Source organism: Platichthys flesus, chromosome 9 (assembly GCF_949316205.1).
Source record: "Platichthys flesus chromosome 9, fPlaFle2.1, whole genome shotgun sequence".
In the NCBI taxonomy this organism is placed as follows: Eukaryota; Metazoa; Chordata; class Actinopteri; order Pleuronectiformes; family Pleuronectidae; genus Platichthys; species Platichthys flesus.
Genome location: NC_084953.1, coordinates 26,892,242 through 26,912,542, shown reverse-complemented (window position 1 = coordinate 26,912,542; position 20,301 = coordinate 26,892,242). Strand labels below are relative to the sequence as shown.

At 40.2% G+C, this 20,301-nt stretch overlaps 1 protein-coding gene across 6 annotated transcripts in view; it reads left to right on the top strand.

Moving 5' to 3' along the window:
* Window positions 1-20,301, top strand: part of szt2 (SZT2 subunit of KICSTOR complex) — a 172,220-nt gene that overhangs the window by 64,135 nt on the left and 87,784 nt on the right. For 4 of the 6 annotated variants that reach the window (XM_062396265.1, XM_062396267.1, XM_062396264.1 and 1 more), the window contains 9 exons: window positions 1,748-1,875; window positions 2,342-2,606; window positions 9,363-9,534; window positions 9,674-9,766; window positions 10,055-10,133; window positions 16,350-16,634; window positions 16,775-16,910; window positions 19,086-19,202; window positions 19,285-19,369. In XM_062396265.1, the coding sequence (XP_062252249.1) occupies window positions 1,748-1,875; window positions 2,342-2,606; window positions 9,363-9,534; window positions 9,674-9,766; window positions 10,055-10,133; window positions 16,350-16,634; window positions 16,775-16,910; window positions 19,086-19,202; window positions 19,285-19,369 (1,360 nt within the window). The remainder of the gene's footprint in view (window positions 1-1,747; window positions 1,876-2,341; window positions 2,607-9,362; window positions 9,535-9,673; window positions 9,767-10,054; window positions 10,134-16,349; window positions 16,635-16,774; window positions 16,911-19,085; window positions 19,203-19,284; window positions 19,370-20,301) is intronic. The other 2 variants (XM_062396270.1, XM_062396266.1) reach the window with 1 other exon arrangement.

Below are 20,301 nucleotides of genomic sequence, written 5' to 3'. Positions count from 1 at the left end.
AAATTGCCTGCTGTACAGATAATTCAACAAAAAGATGTTCCTGTTCATCCAAGTAGTACAGGCTCTTGTCAGCTAACATTGCTGTTTATATATTTCCGTAATTACTTTGGTGAGTACAGTGTAATGATGGAAAAAACTACATAAAGAAGAACCAAGTTGGAATAAATGTAGATTATTCTTTAGTTGAATACTTTTGACATCAATGTATGATATTACTGACCTTTGGTTTTTGTATACAGTGTGTGTGTGTGTGTGAGTGTGTGTGTGTGAGAGTGTGTGAGTGTGTGAGTGAGTGAGTGAATGAATTCTGATTAGTTTGGCAAGTGTGTGAGCGAGCTAGCTGAGACCTAGGAGTTTTATCATCAGATTGAGTTTAGGTAGAAATGCTTGCATCTGTTTTTTTAACCCTTCACACTCTACTGAGGTGCTGCTTAGCTTTTATTAATATTATTGTCCTAAAATTGCAAGTTCATGTTTTACAGAAGAAAACTTGAAAAACTGTGCTGTCTTTGAACACAACCCAAATTTGAGCATCACTACAAATCGTTTCAGCCAGTGGTGTATTGTATGAAAGAGAATTTTAACATGACTTTGTCTTAAAGTCATATTTAAAGATAAAAAAAATATGAAACTGAATAGTACTTTGTTATCTTATTCAGGATGTAAATAAAAAAAGGGAAGAGTTGCAAGTTAATGTAATGTAACAAAACAAATTAATTAAGTGGACAGTGACGAGTTCCCACCACTGCTTGCCAAGAAAATGTAAATGGAGATAAACAATAGGATAATATCAAACCTTTGGATAAAGATAGTTTTATTCCAAAAGAAACAGGATTCCATACTTACATGAATATCATGCCATTAAAACGGCAGCGACCCCAATGTTTAATGTAGCAAAACACAACACAAGGGACAGCACAGTACTAAAATCCAGCAGATTTCTGCAAAGTGTCATATATGTTTATTTTATTAATAATTGCCATGATACAGTTAAGAGGGGAGTAATGAGGGGGAATCATTGTGTAACTGTCATATTTGTTTTTCAGACTGGTTATTATGTAAATAATAACAGAGCATTGGTTGACTGACTGACTCACTCACTCAACCTCTGTCTCCCCTACCAAGATTAACTAATTGAAATATATCTGATAAGTAGAGTTGTCGGGCTGGGCTGGTGGTGATGAGTGGCTGAAAGCTGAGTGCTGTGTATGAGGAGGCGGGGTAGTTTACCTGTGGAGCAGACGAGGGGGGTTGCAGCTGGACTGGCAGGGTGGGAGAAGGGGCAGATGGTTTTCATGCCTCTCCAGACACTACTGGCATTATTCTGCTGCAGCTGGTCCTCCATCTTCCTACTGTAGCTTTTCTCTCCCTCCCTTAAGTTATTTCTGCTAAAAACATGGTGTAAATGATCTCCTTTTAATGTAGAATTTGACGGACACTTGGATAACATAACACAGGTGTTATGGAGGCTTTTTGATTTTTTTACATTTAAAGAATCGGTCCCCATATACTTTAATTGTATTGGATTTGGCTGCAACACTGTGTATCCCTTAACCCCCGAAAGTGTTTTGTGGACCAATAGTCATACCATTTAAATGCAATGCAACTGTCTTTTCAGATGGTTATTTAAGAGTTAAGAGTTAGTTATGTGGATGAACACGTATCCACAGGAAAATTTGCAGATCCTTAATATAATCTCTCTTGTTTCCTGCCTGCTTTTCTTTGCTGTGTCATTTCCCTCTATCAGGTCACTGTCTCAGGACCGCAGCATCCCATCCCTTTGGACAGACCTCCTGGCTCATCCGCACAAACACAAGGAGCTGGCCAACTACTGCAGCCTGTTGCATGAGTATTACCACCAGAGCTATGTCAAAGGTGACCTTCCTCCTCAGAATCATTAATACGTTTTTTTATAAATTTAAAAATCAAACATTTAAACTGATTATTATTCTTTGCTGTTGCTGTGTAAAAATGAGTCCAGTAACTACACAATGATTCCATTGTTAAAACCTGTCAAGGGCAAATTAGTTACCTGGTAGATGTTGTCTGAGGATATACTATTTTGTTATTCTTTAGATCCTTGAAGTTAAAGGAAAGTACCAGGAGAAGTAAATGTTCAAAGTGAACCTTTTAAAAGCTGTGATTGAGCTTTTAATTTCTTTTGTTCTGCATCCAAGTAAAATAGGAAATTTACTTTTGAATCCCAAGCAGAGCTTCTTGATCAATCTAGTTTTACTAATTAACAAAGATTACCATTGATTTCAAATAAATGAATGAAATGTTTGCCTGCTGTACAACTTTGATTTGCACCAGTCATTGCTTTTCCCCCCCTGTTCCTCAGGTGTGTATAGCAGTCTGCAGCAGTCCTACAGCATCAGCTCTCAGGATGTCCTGACAGCCATGGACTACTGTGAAGAATCCCTACAGGAGATCGACGTCACCACATTTCTACATACCCTCTGTGGACACATTAGGGTCTTCCGTGAACATTGTGGGGCTCCAGGATGGGGAGGGAATCCACAACTTTCAAAGACAACTGCCAACTTCATCATTGGTGATGTTGAGGAGCAACCAGATGACAGGGCTGCCATGGCGTTCATGTCAAGGTAAGACCAAGGATTCACAGGATCAGATTAGTTGGTCAGGAAACTGAATGAGGATTGTTTATTAAGCTAAAACAGAATTTAAACATTTTTTGTATGGAATTAAAAGATGTTTCATAAGTGTAACTATATACACAGTAGTCTAAACAGCTTATATAATATTATATATACATTAAATAAGCTATATATATATATATATATGTATATATATGTGTGTTTCGACTCAGTGCCAAGAGGCTTGATTGAACAAGGACATATGAGATTTGTGTAGATGATGTGAAAACCGACTGATACAATATATTCCAACCAAGAGTCACACAAAAGATCCACACCCTTACCAAATAGCTGCCAGCAATTTTCATATAATTTTGTGGTATGATATCACTACTTTAAGAAGACCCTGGCACAAACTGAGATTCAGTTTTGGAATTTAGACTCATCCAGAGGTTGAAAATCCAGTGTCTTTGATGTAGGATATTCACGCAACAGAGGTAAATACATTGCTACTCCAAATTAGCTGTCTAGGGAAGATGGATTTTCTCAGGCCCAAGCTCTAAGAAAGCACCTGCAGCTAGTTTTATTTTCCAGGAAGTCAATTCAATTTAGAAATCCCATAATATGCTCCTATTAGTTTGAGTTGCTGTATTCATATGCTCATATTTACCAAAGTAGAATGTATCTGATAAGACCGATTTAAGCCAGCCTAGTGCTGTTCCTTTAATCCCTACATGTTGTGCCAATCTCTAAAGCCATTTTCAGACATGACTTGTGGGTAAAATCTGGAAAATTGGCTACGAAGCAGAAAGAGGCCGGAAGCGATTTATTTACTCGGCTGCAGAGATCACGTGATCATGTTTACAACACCCACACACTCTCATCAACTGTTATTACCAATTCTCTTGACACCTCGTAAGTGTCACTTACAATGTGACGCCCTATTGAAATTGTAAGGATTATTATAATTATTAGGGCCCGACCCCTGAAACGGTGGGAGGCCCAATTGACATAGTAATGATTATTAAGCCTGAGCACCGAACGGTGGCAGGCCCCATTGAAAGATTTATCCTATTATTAGGGCCCAAGCACCGAATGGTGGGAGGCCCTATTGAAATTGAAAGCATTATTCTGAGCATTGTACATGAGCTTTTTATGGGTTTCAACGTGCTCAAAAAGTTTCTAAAGATTGCAGTAAATTAGAAATTGGTGAAAATGTACGTATTCTGGAGTCTTTGGAAATGGGCGCAGCAAAATAGCTCAACAGCGCCACCTACGGAAATGCAACAGGAAGCTCGCCATTTTGGATTTGGTGGCCATTTTGGCCATATTCCACACTTTATCTTGATGTACTTTTTGTAGAGCTTTCATCAGATCAAGGTAACATTTTGTTGAGTGTCATCACAACAATGTGAAGATTTAAACTTATTCAAAGATCGATTTTTCATTACACCATGTGACCCTGGCGTGGCGTCAAAGTTTGATTACACACGCCATTAAAACATGATTTTCTGAACCATGAATCCTTTGATGCTGAGCCGTAAACAAACAACTCCAATCCTGCAGTGTTCAAGGATAGAGGGATCTTTGTCTTGTTATTATTATTATTCAGGTGACCGTGGTGTGGCATCAAAGTTTGATTACACGCCATTGAAACACGATGTTCTGTATTGCGGACATACATGGACCATGAATCGCCAAAGGAGACGAAGATGTCATAACTCCACTGTGCATTTTCCTATCACCACCAAACTTCTGTCTCATGATCAGAGTCCAAATCTGAACAACTATGCGTGTCAAAACTTTTTTTTAATTTTCAGGCAAAATAATTCAATGATTAAAAATATGTGCTCGAGCCCGCCTGCTTTGAAGTCCTAGACATTTTAGAAATGTTATTTATATTCATTTTCATTATACTTATTTTATTCTATTTCTTGACAAACAACAATTTATAAATCTTTTATGTATTTTTAGGGACCGAGCACTGACAGTGTTAGGCCCTAATGAAATTGTGAGGATTATTATTATTCAGGCAGATGAATTGGCTTTTTGAGGGCTTTAACATGCTCAAATTCTTACAAAAATTTGCAGAAAGTTAGAAAGTGGTGAAAATGTACGTATTCAATTTCAATGGGCCTCGCAAAATGGCTCAAAATGGCAAAATGTTCCCAAAGTCAATGTAGTTAATAATTGTAAATATTAACTGTAGACATATACTGTGTATATATACATATATTCTAGGTTTTTTATTTTGTTAGTTATTCATTACATTCAGTGTCTCTGTTCTGTTATACACAGTGCTTGTCATTTAGAATGTTTGTCTCTGTGTGTATACCGTGATCCCTCACAAGTGGGAAGGGTGGGCTTGATGGCTCCTACACAGTTTATCTACCGGAGCTTGTGAGGGAGGTGGAGCGCTATCAGTTAGATCTGGTGGGGCTTACCTCCACGCACAGTCTCAGCTCTGGTACCGTACTCCTGGATAAGGGTTGGACTCTATTCTTCTCCGGAGTTGCCGAGGGCGTGAGGGGCCGGGCGGGTGTGGGGATACTCATAAATCCCCGGCTGAGCGCCGCGGTGTTGGAGTTTACCCCGGTAGACGAGAGGGTCGCCTCCCTGCGCCTAAGGGTTGTAGGGGGGAAAACTCTGACTGTTGTTTGTGCGTATGCACCAAACAGCAGCTCAGAGTACTCAGCCTTCTTGGAGACCCTGAATGGAGTCCTCAATGGGGCTCCAGTAGGGGACTCCGTAGTTCTGCTGGGTGACTTCAACGCCCACGTGGGCAACAATGGAGACACCTGGAGAGGCGTGGCGGAGAGGAACGGCCTCCCTGATCTAAACCCGAGCGGTCGTTTGTTATTGGACTTCTGTGCTAGTCATGGATTATCCATAACAAACACCATGTTCGAACATAAGGGTGCTCATAAGTGTACCTGGAACCAGAGTACCCTAGGCCGAAGATCAATGATCGATTTTGTGATTGTGTCATCTGGACACTCGGGTAAAGAGAGGGGCGGAACTGTCAACCGACCACCATCTGGTTGTGAGTTGGATCAGGGAATGGGGGAAATTTCCGGATAGACCTGGTAAGCCCAAACGAGTAGTGCGGGTGAACTGGGAACGTCTGGAGGAGGCCCCGTCCTAGGTATCTTCAACTCACACCTCCGGCGGGGTTTTTCTGGCATTCCTGTGGAGGTTGGGGGCATTGAGCCAGAGTGGGCGGTGTTCAAAGCCTCCATTGCTGAAGCTGCGGTGGCTAGCTGTGGCCTCAGGGTCTTAGGCTCCTCAAGGGGCAGTAACCCTCGGACACCGTGGTGGACACCGGTGGTCAGGGAAGCCGTCAGATTGAAGAAGGAGGCCTTCCGGGATATGATATCCTGGAGGACTCCGGGCTCGGTAGCAGGGTACCGACAGGCCCGAAGGGCTGCAGCTGCTGCCGTGTCGGAGGCTAAGCAGCGGGTGTGGGAGAAGTTCGGAGAGGCCATGGAGAAGGACTTTCGGTCGGCACCAAAGTGTTTCTGGAAGACTATCCGGCACCTCAGGAGGGGGAAACGGGGAACCATCCAAGCTGTGTACAGTAAGGATGGGACTCTGTTGACCTCAACTGAGGAGGTTGTCGGACGTTGGAAGGAACACTTTGAGGAACTCCTGAATCCGAATAACACGCCCTCTATGTTGGAGGCAGAGCTCGAGGTTGATGGTGTTTCGTCGTCAATTTCCCTGGTGGAGGTCACTGAGGTAGTCAAACATCTCCGCAGTGGCAAAGCCCCAGGGAGAGATGAGATCCAGACAGAAATGCTAAAGGCTCTGGGTGTTGAGGGGCTGTCATGGTTGACACGCCTATTCAACATCGCGTGGGAGTCGGGTACAGTGCCAAAGGAGTGGCAAACCGGGGTGGTGGTTCCCCTGTTCAAAAAGGGGGACCAGAGAGTGTGTACCAATTACCGGGGTATCACACTTCTCAGCCTCCCTGGTAAAGTCTACACCAAGGTGCTGGAAAGGAGGTTTCGGCCGATCGTCGAACCTCAGATTGAAGAGGAACAATGCGGTTTTCGCCCCGGACGTGGAACTACGGACCAGCTCTTCACTCTCGCAAGGATCCTGGAGGGGGCCTGGGAGTATGCCCATCCGGTACACTTGTGTTTTGTGGATCTGGAGAAGGCGTATGACCAGGTCGCCCGGGAGAAACTGTGGGAGGTGCGACGGGAGTATGGGGTAAGGGGGTCTCTCCTCAGGGCCATCCAATCTCTGTACTCCCAAAGCGAGATTTGTGTTCGGGTCCTCGGCAGCCAGTCAGTTTCGTTTTCAGTGGGTGCTGGTCTCCGCCAGGGCTGCGCCTTGTCACCAATCCTGTTTGTGATATACATGGACAGGATATCGAGGCGTAGTCGTGGTGGGGAGGGGTTGCAGTTCGGTGGTCTGAGGATGTCGTCACTGCTTTTTGCGGATGATGTGGTCCTCATTGGATCATCGGCTTGTGACCTTCAGCACTCACTGGATCGGCTGGCGGCCGAGTGTGAAGCGGCTGGGATGAGGATCAGCACCGCTAAATCTGAGGCCATGACTCTTAGCAGGAAACCGATGGGTTGCTTACTCCGGGTAGGAAATGAGTCTTTAGCCCAAGTGAAGGAGTTCAAGTACCTCGGGGTCTTGTTCACGAGTGAGGGTACTATGGAGCGTGAGATTGGCCGCAGAATCTGAGCAGCGGGGGCGGTATTGCGTTCGCTTTACCGCACCGTTGTAACGAAAAGAGAGCTGAGCCGCAAGGCAAAGCTCTCGATCCACCGGTTGATTTTCGTTCCTATCCTCACCTATCCTCACCTATGGTCATGAGGGCTGGGTGATGACCGAAAGGACGAGATCGCGGGTACAAGTGGCCGAGATGAGTTTTCTCAGAAGGGTGGCTGGCGTCTCCCTTAGGGATAGGGTGAGAAGCTCAGTCATCCGTGAGGAACTCGGATTAGAGCCGCTGCTCCTTTACTTAGAAAGGAGTCAGCTGAGGTGGTTCAGGCATCTGGTAAGGATGCCCACTGGGCGCCTCCCTTGGGAGGTTTTTCAGGCACGTCCAGTGGGGAGGAGACCTCGGGGAAGACCCAGGACTAGGTGGAGAGATTATATCTCAACACTGGCCTGGGAACGCCTCGGGATCCCCCCGTCAGAGCTGGTCAGTGTGGCCCGGGAAAGGGAAGTCTGGGGCCCCCTGCTTGAGCTGCTCCCCCCGCGACCCGACCCCGGATAAGCGGATGACGATGTGTGATGAGTGAGAAGCATTGCAAAAGTGAATTTTTTATAATATATCCCCTTTAACCAAGTTTTTGCTTCTTCATTGTATTTGAACAGGCAACATGATAACTTATAAACACAATTCTTGTAGAAGGATGTCAGCTCTCATTATCGGATCCCATCATGTGGCTAGCTACATCTTAACTCAACATTTACCAAGTCTAAGCTTCTTTCTTGTATCTGACTAGGTGACTTCCCAGCTTATAATCATATTCTTTGTAGGAAGATGTGATATCTCACCTATCAGATTTACACTGTTACCAGCTCCTGCTGCCGCAAGCATCATTTTCGCCCACAAACTAATATACAGACCCGAAATAAACTGATTTTAGGTGATTTTAACATACGTATTTGCTGCCCATCTGGTCCCACACTGCATATTTTATGGTCATTGTGCAGTCTTCAGTCTTTATCAGTGCCTCATGTGTCTGACCACAAAAATATTTTGTTTAAGACTGTCCTTTCCCCTCCTGCTCCAACAGTGCCTGCACATGTATATTCACGCATCTTTATCTCTACAGATTTCACAAAACCTTCACCACAATAACAGAAAAACGACTACAGAGGGACTATTATACAACTTTAACTATACAGATCAAGCATTAGTGAAGTCCATAGCACCTGAAAAAATCAGCACACCATGGCTGAACAAATGAGAAAATGCACACAAGTAGAGCAGATATTGAAAAGGACAGACGGATATCTCCAAATCATGAAATAAAGAAGCCAGGTCCCATGTTACAAACTATATACTCTTACTATACCGATATGAGTGCGTTCACACCTGTTCTTAGAGCTGTCCACTTGAGATAGGATCACAAAAACCACATGTTTAATACCAGGTGTTTACAGGGCCTTGGACAGACAGATTAACTGATTTGATCTTGGTGCACAAAGTTAAAGGGACTCATGGATTAACATAGAGGTCTTCAACAGGGGGTCCATGACCCCTAGGGGGTTTGCAGAGGTAATGCAGGGGGGTCGTAACATTTTTGGTTGGTTGGAATTTTCTTTTCGTCAAACCAATTTTTTTCCACAACTTTAAATGTCCTTAAATACATATTGACATGAATCCAGCATATTATGGAGACAGAAGACATAATCTCTCAATCAGCAATGCACACATTCAGCAAAACACAATATTAAAAACATGAATACCTGTGTATTATTTGAATAGCTTAGTATTGAATGCACAATAACAGGGTAGCTATGTATATACATGGCACTAGGCACAGTTTAATATAAAACATAATTTTATGCAATCTATAAAGTAGGGGGTAACTGCTCCAGCTCCATCAGTTTGGGGGTCCTTGGCCTGAAATTTTTTGAAGACCCTCACAGATTCTGTAGACCGAAAAAGCACTAATTGGCAAAGAGATTACAACCACAGTGCGGTATTTGTAGTTTGTCTTGGGTTTTTGGTGGAGAACCAACTACCTGAATGAACACAAAACCCTCAAGAATAACTGTAAACCTTTGCAGGAATGTTGAAATGATGGTTTCCAGTGGAGCTGATTGTGTCGGGAAGGTTTCTGGTCCATCTCCATTGATTATGCATGAATCCAAGACTACAAAGATCCCAGAGTTCCCACTGACACTGCTTCAGACACAGCCCAAGTGTGAAGTCTATCCTGATCTTCACAAAATAATACAGGTATTGTCTGCAGTCTCCAATCCAATGGACATTTTCACATTGTCATTATTTTTTGTTGTAGACTCAGTTGTGAGTTAGTTCATTTTTTCAAATGACAATGTCAAACAGATATTCAAATGTGAAATAAATAATTTGACAGGATAAATTCATGGAGATTGTGTCTCGGTATTTCAAAACTGTGCCATCCAATCCACACTACTTCTTCTACTGCCCACCTTCATCAAAGAAAGAGGTGAGTTGATAGATTGCATTTGCAATTTCCAATGATGTTTTGTGTTGGCCAGAGTGACTTTGCCTTGCTATAGTTTCTTTTTATATCTGATGATGAAAAAGAGTCAGATATTATATATTAAAAACATATTTTGGATTTACATTACATTATGTACCTTGATGAAAATCTTGATGAATGTTTATTTGAAATCTATCAAAATCACATCAGCTTTGGTATGGAAGGAGAAACCGCTGTCATTTCCCCATGTGAATGTTGCTTCTCATTTGATTTGATCAATTGTCTTCTCAGGAGGACTCAGAAGATGATGAGATAGAGAGTAGACCCGCTGAGGAGTTGGTGTCAGATGCTGAACTGGCTACAGAGGAAGGTGAGGATTATTAAAAAAATACGTTTCATTAGGATTTCTGAACTTCAAACCTGAAATCACCCATTGGCATTGCATCGGAATCAACAGCGTGGTTTATTCGAATTATTCTAACTGGTAAGAAAAGTCAGCTTGTACAGTACTGTGCTTTTTTAAGGACAATAGAATTCCAAGATTTTGAATGCATTATTTTGTGTACATCTTTCAGTAATCTTTATTAATTCAGTGTAAACACAGGCAGGTAAAATATTGAAGCACATTCACCATGGGCTTCATTCAGTAATAAGGGCGCAGAAATGTCCTTACCCTGCGGACATAATAAGTGCGTGCACAGAAATGCATCCGGAGTCATGAAACGTGTGCACCAGCCAATTTTAATCCCCTAACTTGTGTATGTTTCTGAACCAGAATCATTCTATATTGACCGCTCTTTGCAATTAGCATACTACCAAGCCATTATTTCTCCATATAAGGACTCTGTTTGGTGTATCATGATGAAAGCGGTGTGCTGAACAGAGAATTTGAAGTTATAAGAGATGGCCCCAGAAGTTAAATACAGAAGAATTCCACTAAAGCAGAAACTGAAATAAAATGCAAACTTTTCTCTAGTCTGTACTTAGGAGTGACGATGTTTAAAAAAGAAGGGGCTTCAGTAACTGAGGCGGTGAATGTCCCCTGAGGTTAGGACCATGGCACAAATCAGAAAATCAAAGTTGATGTCAAAAAACAAATCGCAGACAAGAAATACAAATTTGTAACATAAACAAAGATCTTCCTGTTTATGCACAGCTTTTTTTTGTTGTAACATATATTTATAGGTTTTATACATTTAAATCAAATACATACCTGAACCCCCCCCCCCCCAAACTGAACATAAGGCAGTATATACAAATAACAATAAATAAAACAAACATCACATAAATGGCTAGGTTATAATTAAAACATAAATTCAAAAATTACAATGAATATACTTTGGTTTAAACAATGCCTCTTCAATGTCACCATTTTAACAAAGTCCAAAAACATCTCCCAGATACTGTACAATTTAAAAGCTTTCTTCCTAGCTATATATGTTCATTTCTCAATAGCCAGACTCGATGTTAAGTTTTTAGGTAAATTGATAGATTAATGGTATCACCGAAATCCAAAGTCTTTGAAACTCCACACATTCCCACAAAAAGTGATATAAAGTACCTTGATGAATATTGCACTTATAGCATCGGTCAGGAATATAAGGATCAAATTTCTTTAACTTCACAGGGGTGATGTACGTTCTCATTATCCAATTATATTGTGTTAATCTCGGTCGTGTGTTAATGGTTTGTGTATGTACCTGAACATATTATACCCAGATCTTCCAGTAAAATGTCTTCTTGTAGGTCCCCTATCCACTGCTGTCTCTTACTTTCAGATTTGTCTTTATGGTTTTCCACCATAATGTTGTATAATTGAGTAACAAGCCCTTTGCTGAAACAAGAGGACCATCGTCATTTATCCCCGAACCCCTAAATTGAACGAGTTTCATAAAAAACAAGCGGAGAATCGTGGGCTGACCGGCGCGGAGAAATGCGTGTCCAGTGGGAACAGCCAAGCAGCTGCATGCTTGACCAGTAGTACCATTGGAAATTTGGTAGTTGTAAACCTCCCCTATCATAAGGCAAATATGATATGAGTCTTGGCTTCCTGTTGTTTAAAAGCAGCTTTCCTACTTTAGAAAAAATGAAGGTGGAGGAGCTAATGGGATTGATTGAAACATTTATACAAATTTAGGGGATATATTCATTTTAATTATATTTATTCTTCCCAGTATAGACCGAGACAATGTTGTCCATCTTGGACCTCTTCTGTCAGGTTAGCTAACATGGGCTCATAATTAATTGCAATAAGGGTGTTTATCTTTGGTGTTTTATCTAATACCCAGATATTCAAAACCGTCTATAGCATTTACAAATTGGTGGGATACCGTTGGATTTGTTCTCTCTTGTTCATTAAGAAACATAATAGAATATTTATCTTTGTTCACCTATTAACTTTAAGAGGGATGGTATTGATTTAACAAGATCTGATAAAAATACAATGGTATCATCTGCATACAATGTTATATGATGTTCCAGTTCTCCTGTCTTAATACCACAAATTGAAGGGTGTGATCTTATTGCTATTGCCAACAGTTCCATGGCTATTACAAAAAGTAAAGGTGAAATTGGTGAGCCTTGTCTCGTGCCTCCAAAGAGCTTAAACGATTGTGAAATATAATTATTTGTAGATACTACTACAGACTTCTCCACCTCGAGAGACAAGATGGCAGTGTCAGGGGTCCCCTCCCATACATGAACTATGTTGAGAACTCTCCTCATATTGTGGAACCCGTGACGATTTTTAACAAAGTAATTTTGGTCTGTGTGTATCATGGTTGGTAGGGCGGTCTAAAGTCTCATAGCCAAGGCTTAAGCAATGACCTTTGTGTCAGAGTTCAGAAGTGAGATTGGTCTGTGGGAGCCACATTCTGTTGGCGGTTTACCTGGCTTTGGAATAAGCGTGATCAATGCACTTTGTAGCGAAGGGGGAAGGTAACCGTGTTTAAAGGATTCTGCATACATATATAACAACGGGGCTATTACATTTTAGTAAATGTCTATTGGGAGCCCATCGGACCCTGACACCTTACTGTCTGTCATGTTAAGAAACATTGTCTATAATTGAGATCTCTATCCAGCTCAATTGTTGTATCTTAAGTGATACAGGGAATGTCTACCTTATCTAGGAATCTATACAGATTTCCTGATTTTATTGGATATTACGACTGATAGAGGGTCTTATATAAGGAGACAAAAGTATTGTTAATATCAAAGGACCTCTAGTTATTGCCCCCTGTTCATTCCTAATTGCATTTATTGCTCTATCGGAGTTAAGTTTTTGAATTTGCTAGGCCAACACTTTCCTGGGTTTTCCACCCTGGTTGTAAAAAGTTTGTTTAAGCCTTATTAGACTCTTCTCAGCTTTTAGTGTGGAGAGCACCTCATATTCAGGGAAATAATTATTGTTCAGTTTCTGCCAAATTATCAATGCTACTCCCTCTCTCCAATTCTCTGACTTTTGAGTCCAATTAACTGAATTTGTTAAATTTGGAACTAGTGAAACTAATCATTTGCCCTCTGTTATATGCTTTAAAGGCCTCCCAGCTGATGACAGCAGAAGTTTGTATTTCTAGCTAAGTAAATATCTATGTGTTCCCCCATGAATTTTATGAAATCAGAATCCTGTAACTATTTACGGTGTAAGCGCCAACTAGAGGAACCTGTGTATAATTGTGAATCATTATAAAATAGTGAAGTGGGCGAATGATCTGATAGAACAATGATATCATATATGCAGTTAGTTATATTGGGTAGTAGAGAGGTAGAGATTAAAAAATAATTCATACGAGAGTAGGTTTTAAATGATGAGGAAAAACAGGAGTATTCTGTTTTTTTGGGATTTTGAATCCTCCATGGGTCAAAGAGGTTCAGATCTTTTATGAACTGTTTTATTTTCTTTCTATTTTGAGATGCGAGGTGTCCAACCCAGATGAACGATCAAGCCTTGGGTCAAGCGTGCAGTTAAAATCGCCTGTCATCAATACTTTACCTGAAAGGGAGGCAATCAGTAAAAATAAATTCTCAAAAGGTGAGAGATTGTCATCATTTGGTCCATAGATATTAATCAAATTGATGTCTTCTCTCAAAAGAGTGCCCTGTACCACAAAATATCTACCAGCTGTGTCAAAGATGGTATTATTTACTTGAAATGGCACCGACTTGTGAATTAACACCATAACCCCACTAGTCTGAGAGGAGAAACATGATGCCAGTACCTGGCCTGGCCATCTCCTTCGAACCTTCTGTAAGTACTCCCTAAGTAAATTAATCTCTTGGTTAAAATTAATAGATTACTCAAGCTGCTTAAGCCTAGTGATAACCTGTTTCAACTTAGTCATTTTAACCATCCCCCCTTACATTCCAAGAAGTGAATTTAAGATTTTTATTTGTAGTACTTAAACTAATGATAACCAGATTGATCAGATATTGTCTGCTCTATATTGTAACAAACCTGTTACTTGGTTATGTGATTTACAGTGTGCCATTGTACAAAGTTCTATTATAAAAAAACACAGACATACATGAAAAATAAAGAATTCTGCCATATCCGTCATCCCGAACAAGACAGCCTCAGGTACCCTCCCCCCTCCCCCTTACCTTGGGATGTGGTTAAGTGCATAAACTGATCCAGTGCAAGCAAGGAGCAGTTGCACCAAACCAAGCCGTCGGTGTGCTAAAATAAACACCAACAAAACAAGACTTCTGTGTCTCCTGGGAAAAATAAAAGTAAAACAAAATAGTTACATTTTTGGCCGAACATTTATGAAGTAAACAAAGTATCCTCTCTCACAGTGTTAGCATAGAGGAGCTCGTCTACCTCTCTGTTAAATGAAAAATATCAGCCCTCGTGAGAAAAGGTAACATAATAATAAAGGGCGATTTTCATTAATGAAAATCTCCATGGTTCCATTTTAGCTCGTCAGTGCGTCTTCTGTGCATTGCAGCCCTGAACAAAGTTCTCAGTGTCTGCTGGGGATTCACACTCACATGTTTGCCATTTGATCGTCAGACGAAGCTTGACTGGGTACACTTTTCCATAGCGATTGTTCAGGGATCTCAGTCGTTGCTTTACCCTATCTAAACGCCTCCTCTGCCGGTGCAGCTCCGCCGATAAGTCCGGGGAGAACATGGCTTCTTGTCCTCCACAAAAGACCTTGCCCTTGGCTCTGGCTGCTAGCATTACTCAGAGTATATCTTGAAAGCGTCATAAGGACTCTCGTGAGGATGTTTGATCATTGTGTCCGACCGGGGAGTCTGTGTGCTCTCTTGATGACAGGTAGTGTAGGAAAGGCTGCAGGTCCCACTGCTTCAGGTAGCCATTTCTCGAGGAAAGCAACTATTTCATTATTTTCCACTTTTTCGGGCAAGTTGACCAGCCTGAGGTTGGATCTCGGCGAGCGGTTTTTGAGCTCATCAACCTTTTTTGTGAGGAGAGCCACTTGTTTAACCAGCGCTTCAGTCTTTCCTTTCTCTGAGTAAGCTCTGTCCTCATCTCGCTAATACGATTCTCTGCCTAATCCATGTGACCGGAGAAGTCCCGCACATCCATCTGGACATCTTGAATTGCGTTAAGGTTTCCATACATTTTTGTGGCAATTTCATTTCTTATCAAGTCAAGCTTTTGAATGACAACCATAATCTTTTCACCTGGTTAGAAATTATGCAAAATATTCTCACATGATAATGATAAATCATGTATAATCTGTGTAAGATATTAAGAGAGTAAAGACAAAAGGTGTATACATAATCCTCCTTTTACTCTTGCAATTGTGTTAAATCTTCTTCCGGCTTCTGTGTCATCACCGCACCTAAGCGGAAACAAACCTGTTTGATGGTGTTGCTTCAAGCATATTTGTTTATCTATCTGAGATTAATTTTTTTTGTTCATCCTACTTGTCCTGAACTTTGGGAAAAATATGGGATATGACGTTTCTATTTAATTTCCTGTGCTGCTACTAATTGTCTTTTCACTCAAGAAGTACATTTTTCTCAATGACTAATATAATTCTAAATCTTTGAATTAATCACTTAATGCTTCTGTCCCCTGTCCACAAATGTTATGTTATTGTTTCCCTTTGCTCCTCAAATGAAGTTGAGATAGCAACAAAATTGCTGTGAATAGTTCTTCTTCTAAAGTCATGATGCTGAACGGTTTAATCACAAATTCTCGGTTCTGCTAAAACCATGTGAAAAAGCAGTAAAAGTCTTGTACTGCTTTTTAGATTATTTCTCACTGTTATGTGTATTAGCTTTATATAGATGTTTTTACTTGGTCATGATTATATGACAATTTGTTTAATGACTGTTAATCTGCCCTTTATCTTTAATAGCTGGATGGATGTCCAGCAGAGGTCACAGACCTTGTATGTTATTACAAGGCACTGTGGCTGATTTAATGAGTTTTCATTTTGCCATAAAAGTAGATAAAGAGAAAGCTCACTCCCATGTCCTATCTGCATTTATTGTTTATTCTGCTTCACTCTATTTCTAACGTTTGTTTTTGTTTTTTGGGGAATTTTAAATCTTCAAAATCTGCTTGTGTTATAGTGATATGATAATGACCAATTTATTGTGTGTGTAGAAAATATACCAGGATGCTTTGCCACAGAGAGTGACACAGATTTGGTGGTGGAGTATGACCTTCATCCAGGAACAAGCTCCTGCGGAGAGAGTGAAGATCAGTCCCTCTCAGACTCCAACACAGTCAATCAGGACCAGGACTCCTTCAGCATCCTGGAGGGAGATCTGCTCCATTCTGAGGGTCCACAGCTGGACATGCCACCACTGTTTCTTCATATTACATGTTCTGTTAATATGAAAAGCTGCCATGGCTCTATGCCCATACAGACATTGCCTACCTGCCTAGGTGAGTACAGCCTTGGTTGTCTCCTCACTTCTTGAGAATAGGGGTGCAACATGTTAAATAACACCAATCATAAAATGACTATGAGACACACTGAGACAAATGCTTTTATTGTAATGCTGATTCTAGTTGTTCGGTTGCAGGTGAGATTATTTCCTGCCTGGAGAATGCTGAGGATTTACAGTCTGTGGATTTGAATGAGCTCTCTGTCACTTTGGATATTTTTGTCCTGACATTACCTCTGGAGATAGATGTTATGGCTGATTTCCATCACAACAGGTCAGTCACACACCAAAAAGAATCGACTAAATTTGTGTGATCTCTGTTTGTTAATGTGGATTATTCTGTGTAGTTTTTTCTGTATACATTTTGTGTGTGTATATATATATACAAACATACATATATATATATAGAGAGAGAAATTTCAATAATACAAAATATAATATAACAATAATAAGAATAGGAATAAAAACAATCATGTTAAGGTAAACAAGTTTACAAATACTTATCCTGTCGATATCCTCATCTTGTCAACACCAATGTTAATTGTAATAACAATAAATAAGAACCCTTGCTTTTATTATGGACATCATGTGTCTGAAATCACATGACATCATGGGCAGGTCTAGTTTCAATTATAAGCTCCCCCTTGGAATTGGATGACATGAGGTCCTTATGTAGAATTCTGACTAGATTAATGTTAAGCTTATAAATATGTCACAAATTAGACACTGCTTATTGTTTTCAAATTATGTTTGTAATGTAATCAAGGAACAAAATATCAATTGAGTAGTCTAAAATGTGTTTTTTTAAGTTCAGTTTTTTGTTGTCCCACTTTTTCCAACATGGTTGATTATGTGGGACAGCATGCTTTGGGTAATCTGGGACAGACAAAAGTTCTCTAAGTGGGTAAGGCAAAAGATGTAGCAAATGATCTGCAGTTGTCAGACAGGAGTTAATGAATATAGTCTATCCTGTCTGTTTAAACTTATTGTCTGAATAGCTTGGTGGCACAATATCCCAGTTCGGATGCACCGATAGCTCCTGTATCATGTTCTAAAAAAAATATCCATGACACTTATCAGTGATACTACTTACTGTAAGCAGTTACAGTTCATATTTGGTTTAGAGATGTTAACATGAAGTGCAGGTGAAACGGGTGCAAGTTGCCCCTAATGTTGATCGACCTCCTCCATCCCCTGCTGCAACAGTGGACGCTGAGGACATGTTCATCCTTGCAGGCAGTAGGTAAAGAGGGTGAAGCATACTACCACCAAACCAATAGACGCAAATGTCAATCATGCCATGGTCTCTGCAGCTCTTTGGGCACCACACCATCACTGCAATCCACATTGTGATTGTAAGAGGAGATAGATAAATACATATATATATATATATATATATGTATGTATGTATGTATGTATGTATGTGATAAATGCTTCATATAATGAGGAAAAGTTTGCTATAAATGCTGGTACTTATAGTTTATGCTGTGTGTAGCAGGTGGAAGCCTCACATGCCACAGCAGGAACTGTACTCAAAGAATAAATAAACATATATATATATTAATATATAAAATGTCCATCTCATCTGAAACATTTAAGTTGACTATCTCTAACAGTGCTCTTGATAGCACTCTACTTCAGGTTCCTCGACTTCTATCAGTGTCAGAATATATAGTTATGCGCATTGTTTACAACAGCGATGTGGGATTATTATTTAGTTTCATATCACATGCAATTTACACATACCGTTTATTAGCATTTACTAAAATTACAATCAAGTGACAACCAAATACACAACTCTTAACTAAAGTTATTTAAACTTTACACAAATACATTAAACTTACACAATGTAAAATATCAGTTAGATATTTAAAACGACTTGAGTCATTTAAGAATAAGTATTATTATCATGCTACCAAATCAATTACTACTTCAGATTGTTCAATAGGCTCAGGGCAAATTACTGTACCTGTAACTACATTCAATTGAATGACTGCACTATCCAGACAAAACAAGACTGCAGCGCTTGCTGGTTAGAAACACAGGATAGCATCTAGCCTAGCTCCTTAGCCTGATCTGACAAGGTATCGTCATGGACACAATGACCATTTTTTTATACAGGCTATGATTTTAACCTAGTTAATAAATGGTTTATCTGGATTCTTAATCACCCTCCAAAGTTCCTCTGTATATATTCCTTGCAAGTGAACAAAAGTATAAAATGCATTGTGTACATCACTGAAGGCTGACAAATTGTTTTATGCCATAGTAAACTAAATGTCTGAATAAGCAGGATTTCACCTGTGTCTGTGCAATATCTCATCTTGTACAATAACCGTTGCACTCCCTGGACCTAAACTTCTTTAGATATGCAATAATTAGAATATGACTCAACGCTGTAAATGTCTTCCTCAGCAAACATCACGTTAGATTTCTTCTGTGAGTGCAGGTACACCTCAGAAAGCAGTGTGTCCCTGAATCGTTCACCAGGACAGCCCTCCTCTTATCGCTCTGATGAGGAGCTGATGGTAGTTTTGGACAGTCTCAGGGGTTCTGAAATTGATAGGTGAGTTTGTTCTACAGGACAATAGCGAGCTGTATGCTCTCTAATTTGAAGATTTAGTTTAATTCTGTCAATTCAATTTCAGTTTTTCTACCAACAGGGTCTCTGGTGATCCTTTATCCAAACTCCCAGGTGCTCACAAGTTAGCAATTCTGGCCACAATGGATCAGGTGAGTCTCAGTATTACATAACATTTGATTCAATTTATCTGACGCTTTTATCCAAAGCAACTTACAATAAGTGCATTGAACTATGAGGCTACAAACCTAGAACAGCTATATATCATTAGTGTGAGCTATAAACGAAGTAACACTGTCTTACTCAAATAATTAATACAAAATCAGGAGTGGACAGCCTTCCCTATTATCTTTACCAAGATGTTGATTCGATGGGAAGACAGGGGAGCCATTCCCTTAACCAAAATGACCAAATAAGACATCCCCCTTAAAACCTTCTGCCAAGAATAATTTTGTCCATGTTGGTGGCCATCCATAAATACATGCCGGATTCAACAACAAATTGGTGGATACTGCTTTCATTGAGCACCTCAAGCAACAGGCATACATTTCTGTATTGCAGGAGTGTTGTCCACCAAATCCCCTCCACTGACTGATGGGCTCCAAAAATGTATCATCCAGATATACCCTTAAAGGTCCAATAATGTTAGTACTAACTTTTATTATTAGTACACATTTGAGGATCAGGAGTAGGGCTGTACCTATCTAGAATTTTTTGTTCATTAATCTTACCATATTTTTGTATTACCTGATTAATATAATTAATCGAAAATAATATAAAAAACTTTTTATATTATATATATCAAAATGTGCACTGCAAGGCATTATTCCAACAAACATTATAGCCCAGTCTGAACTGATAATCTGTCTTTTACAGTCTCTCCAAAATAAAATGAGTGCAAGAACTTGTTCAATTCCTGTGGTGTCATCCAAGCAAGCCCTGACATTCAAATTCGACTCCATACGATTTGTCATTTACACCAAATTTTAAGGCTAAAAGTCCACCAGAGGTGTCTAAGCTAACGGACGTTAGGTAGACATGTTATGGTTTTTCTGTTGTGTTATTACAGCCTCATGGTGTTAAT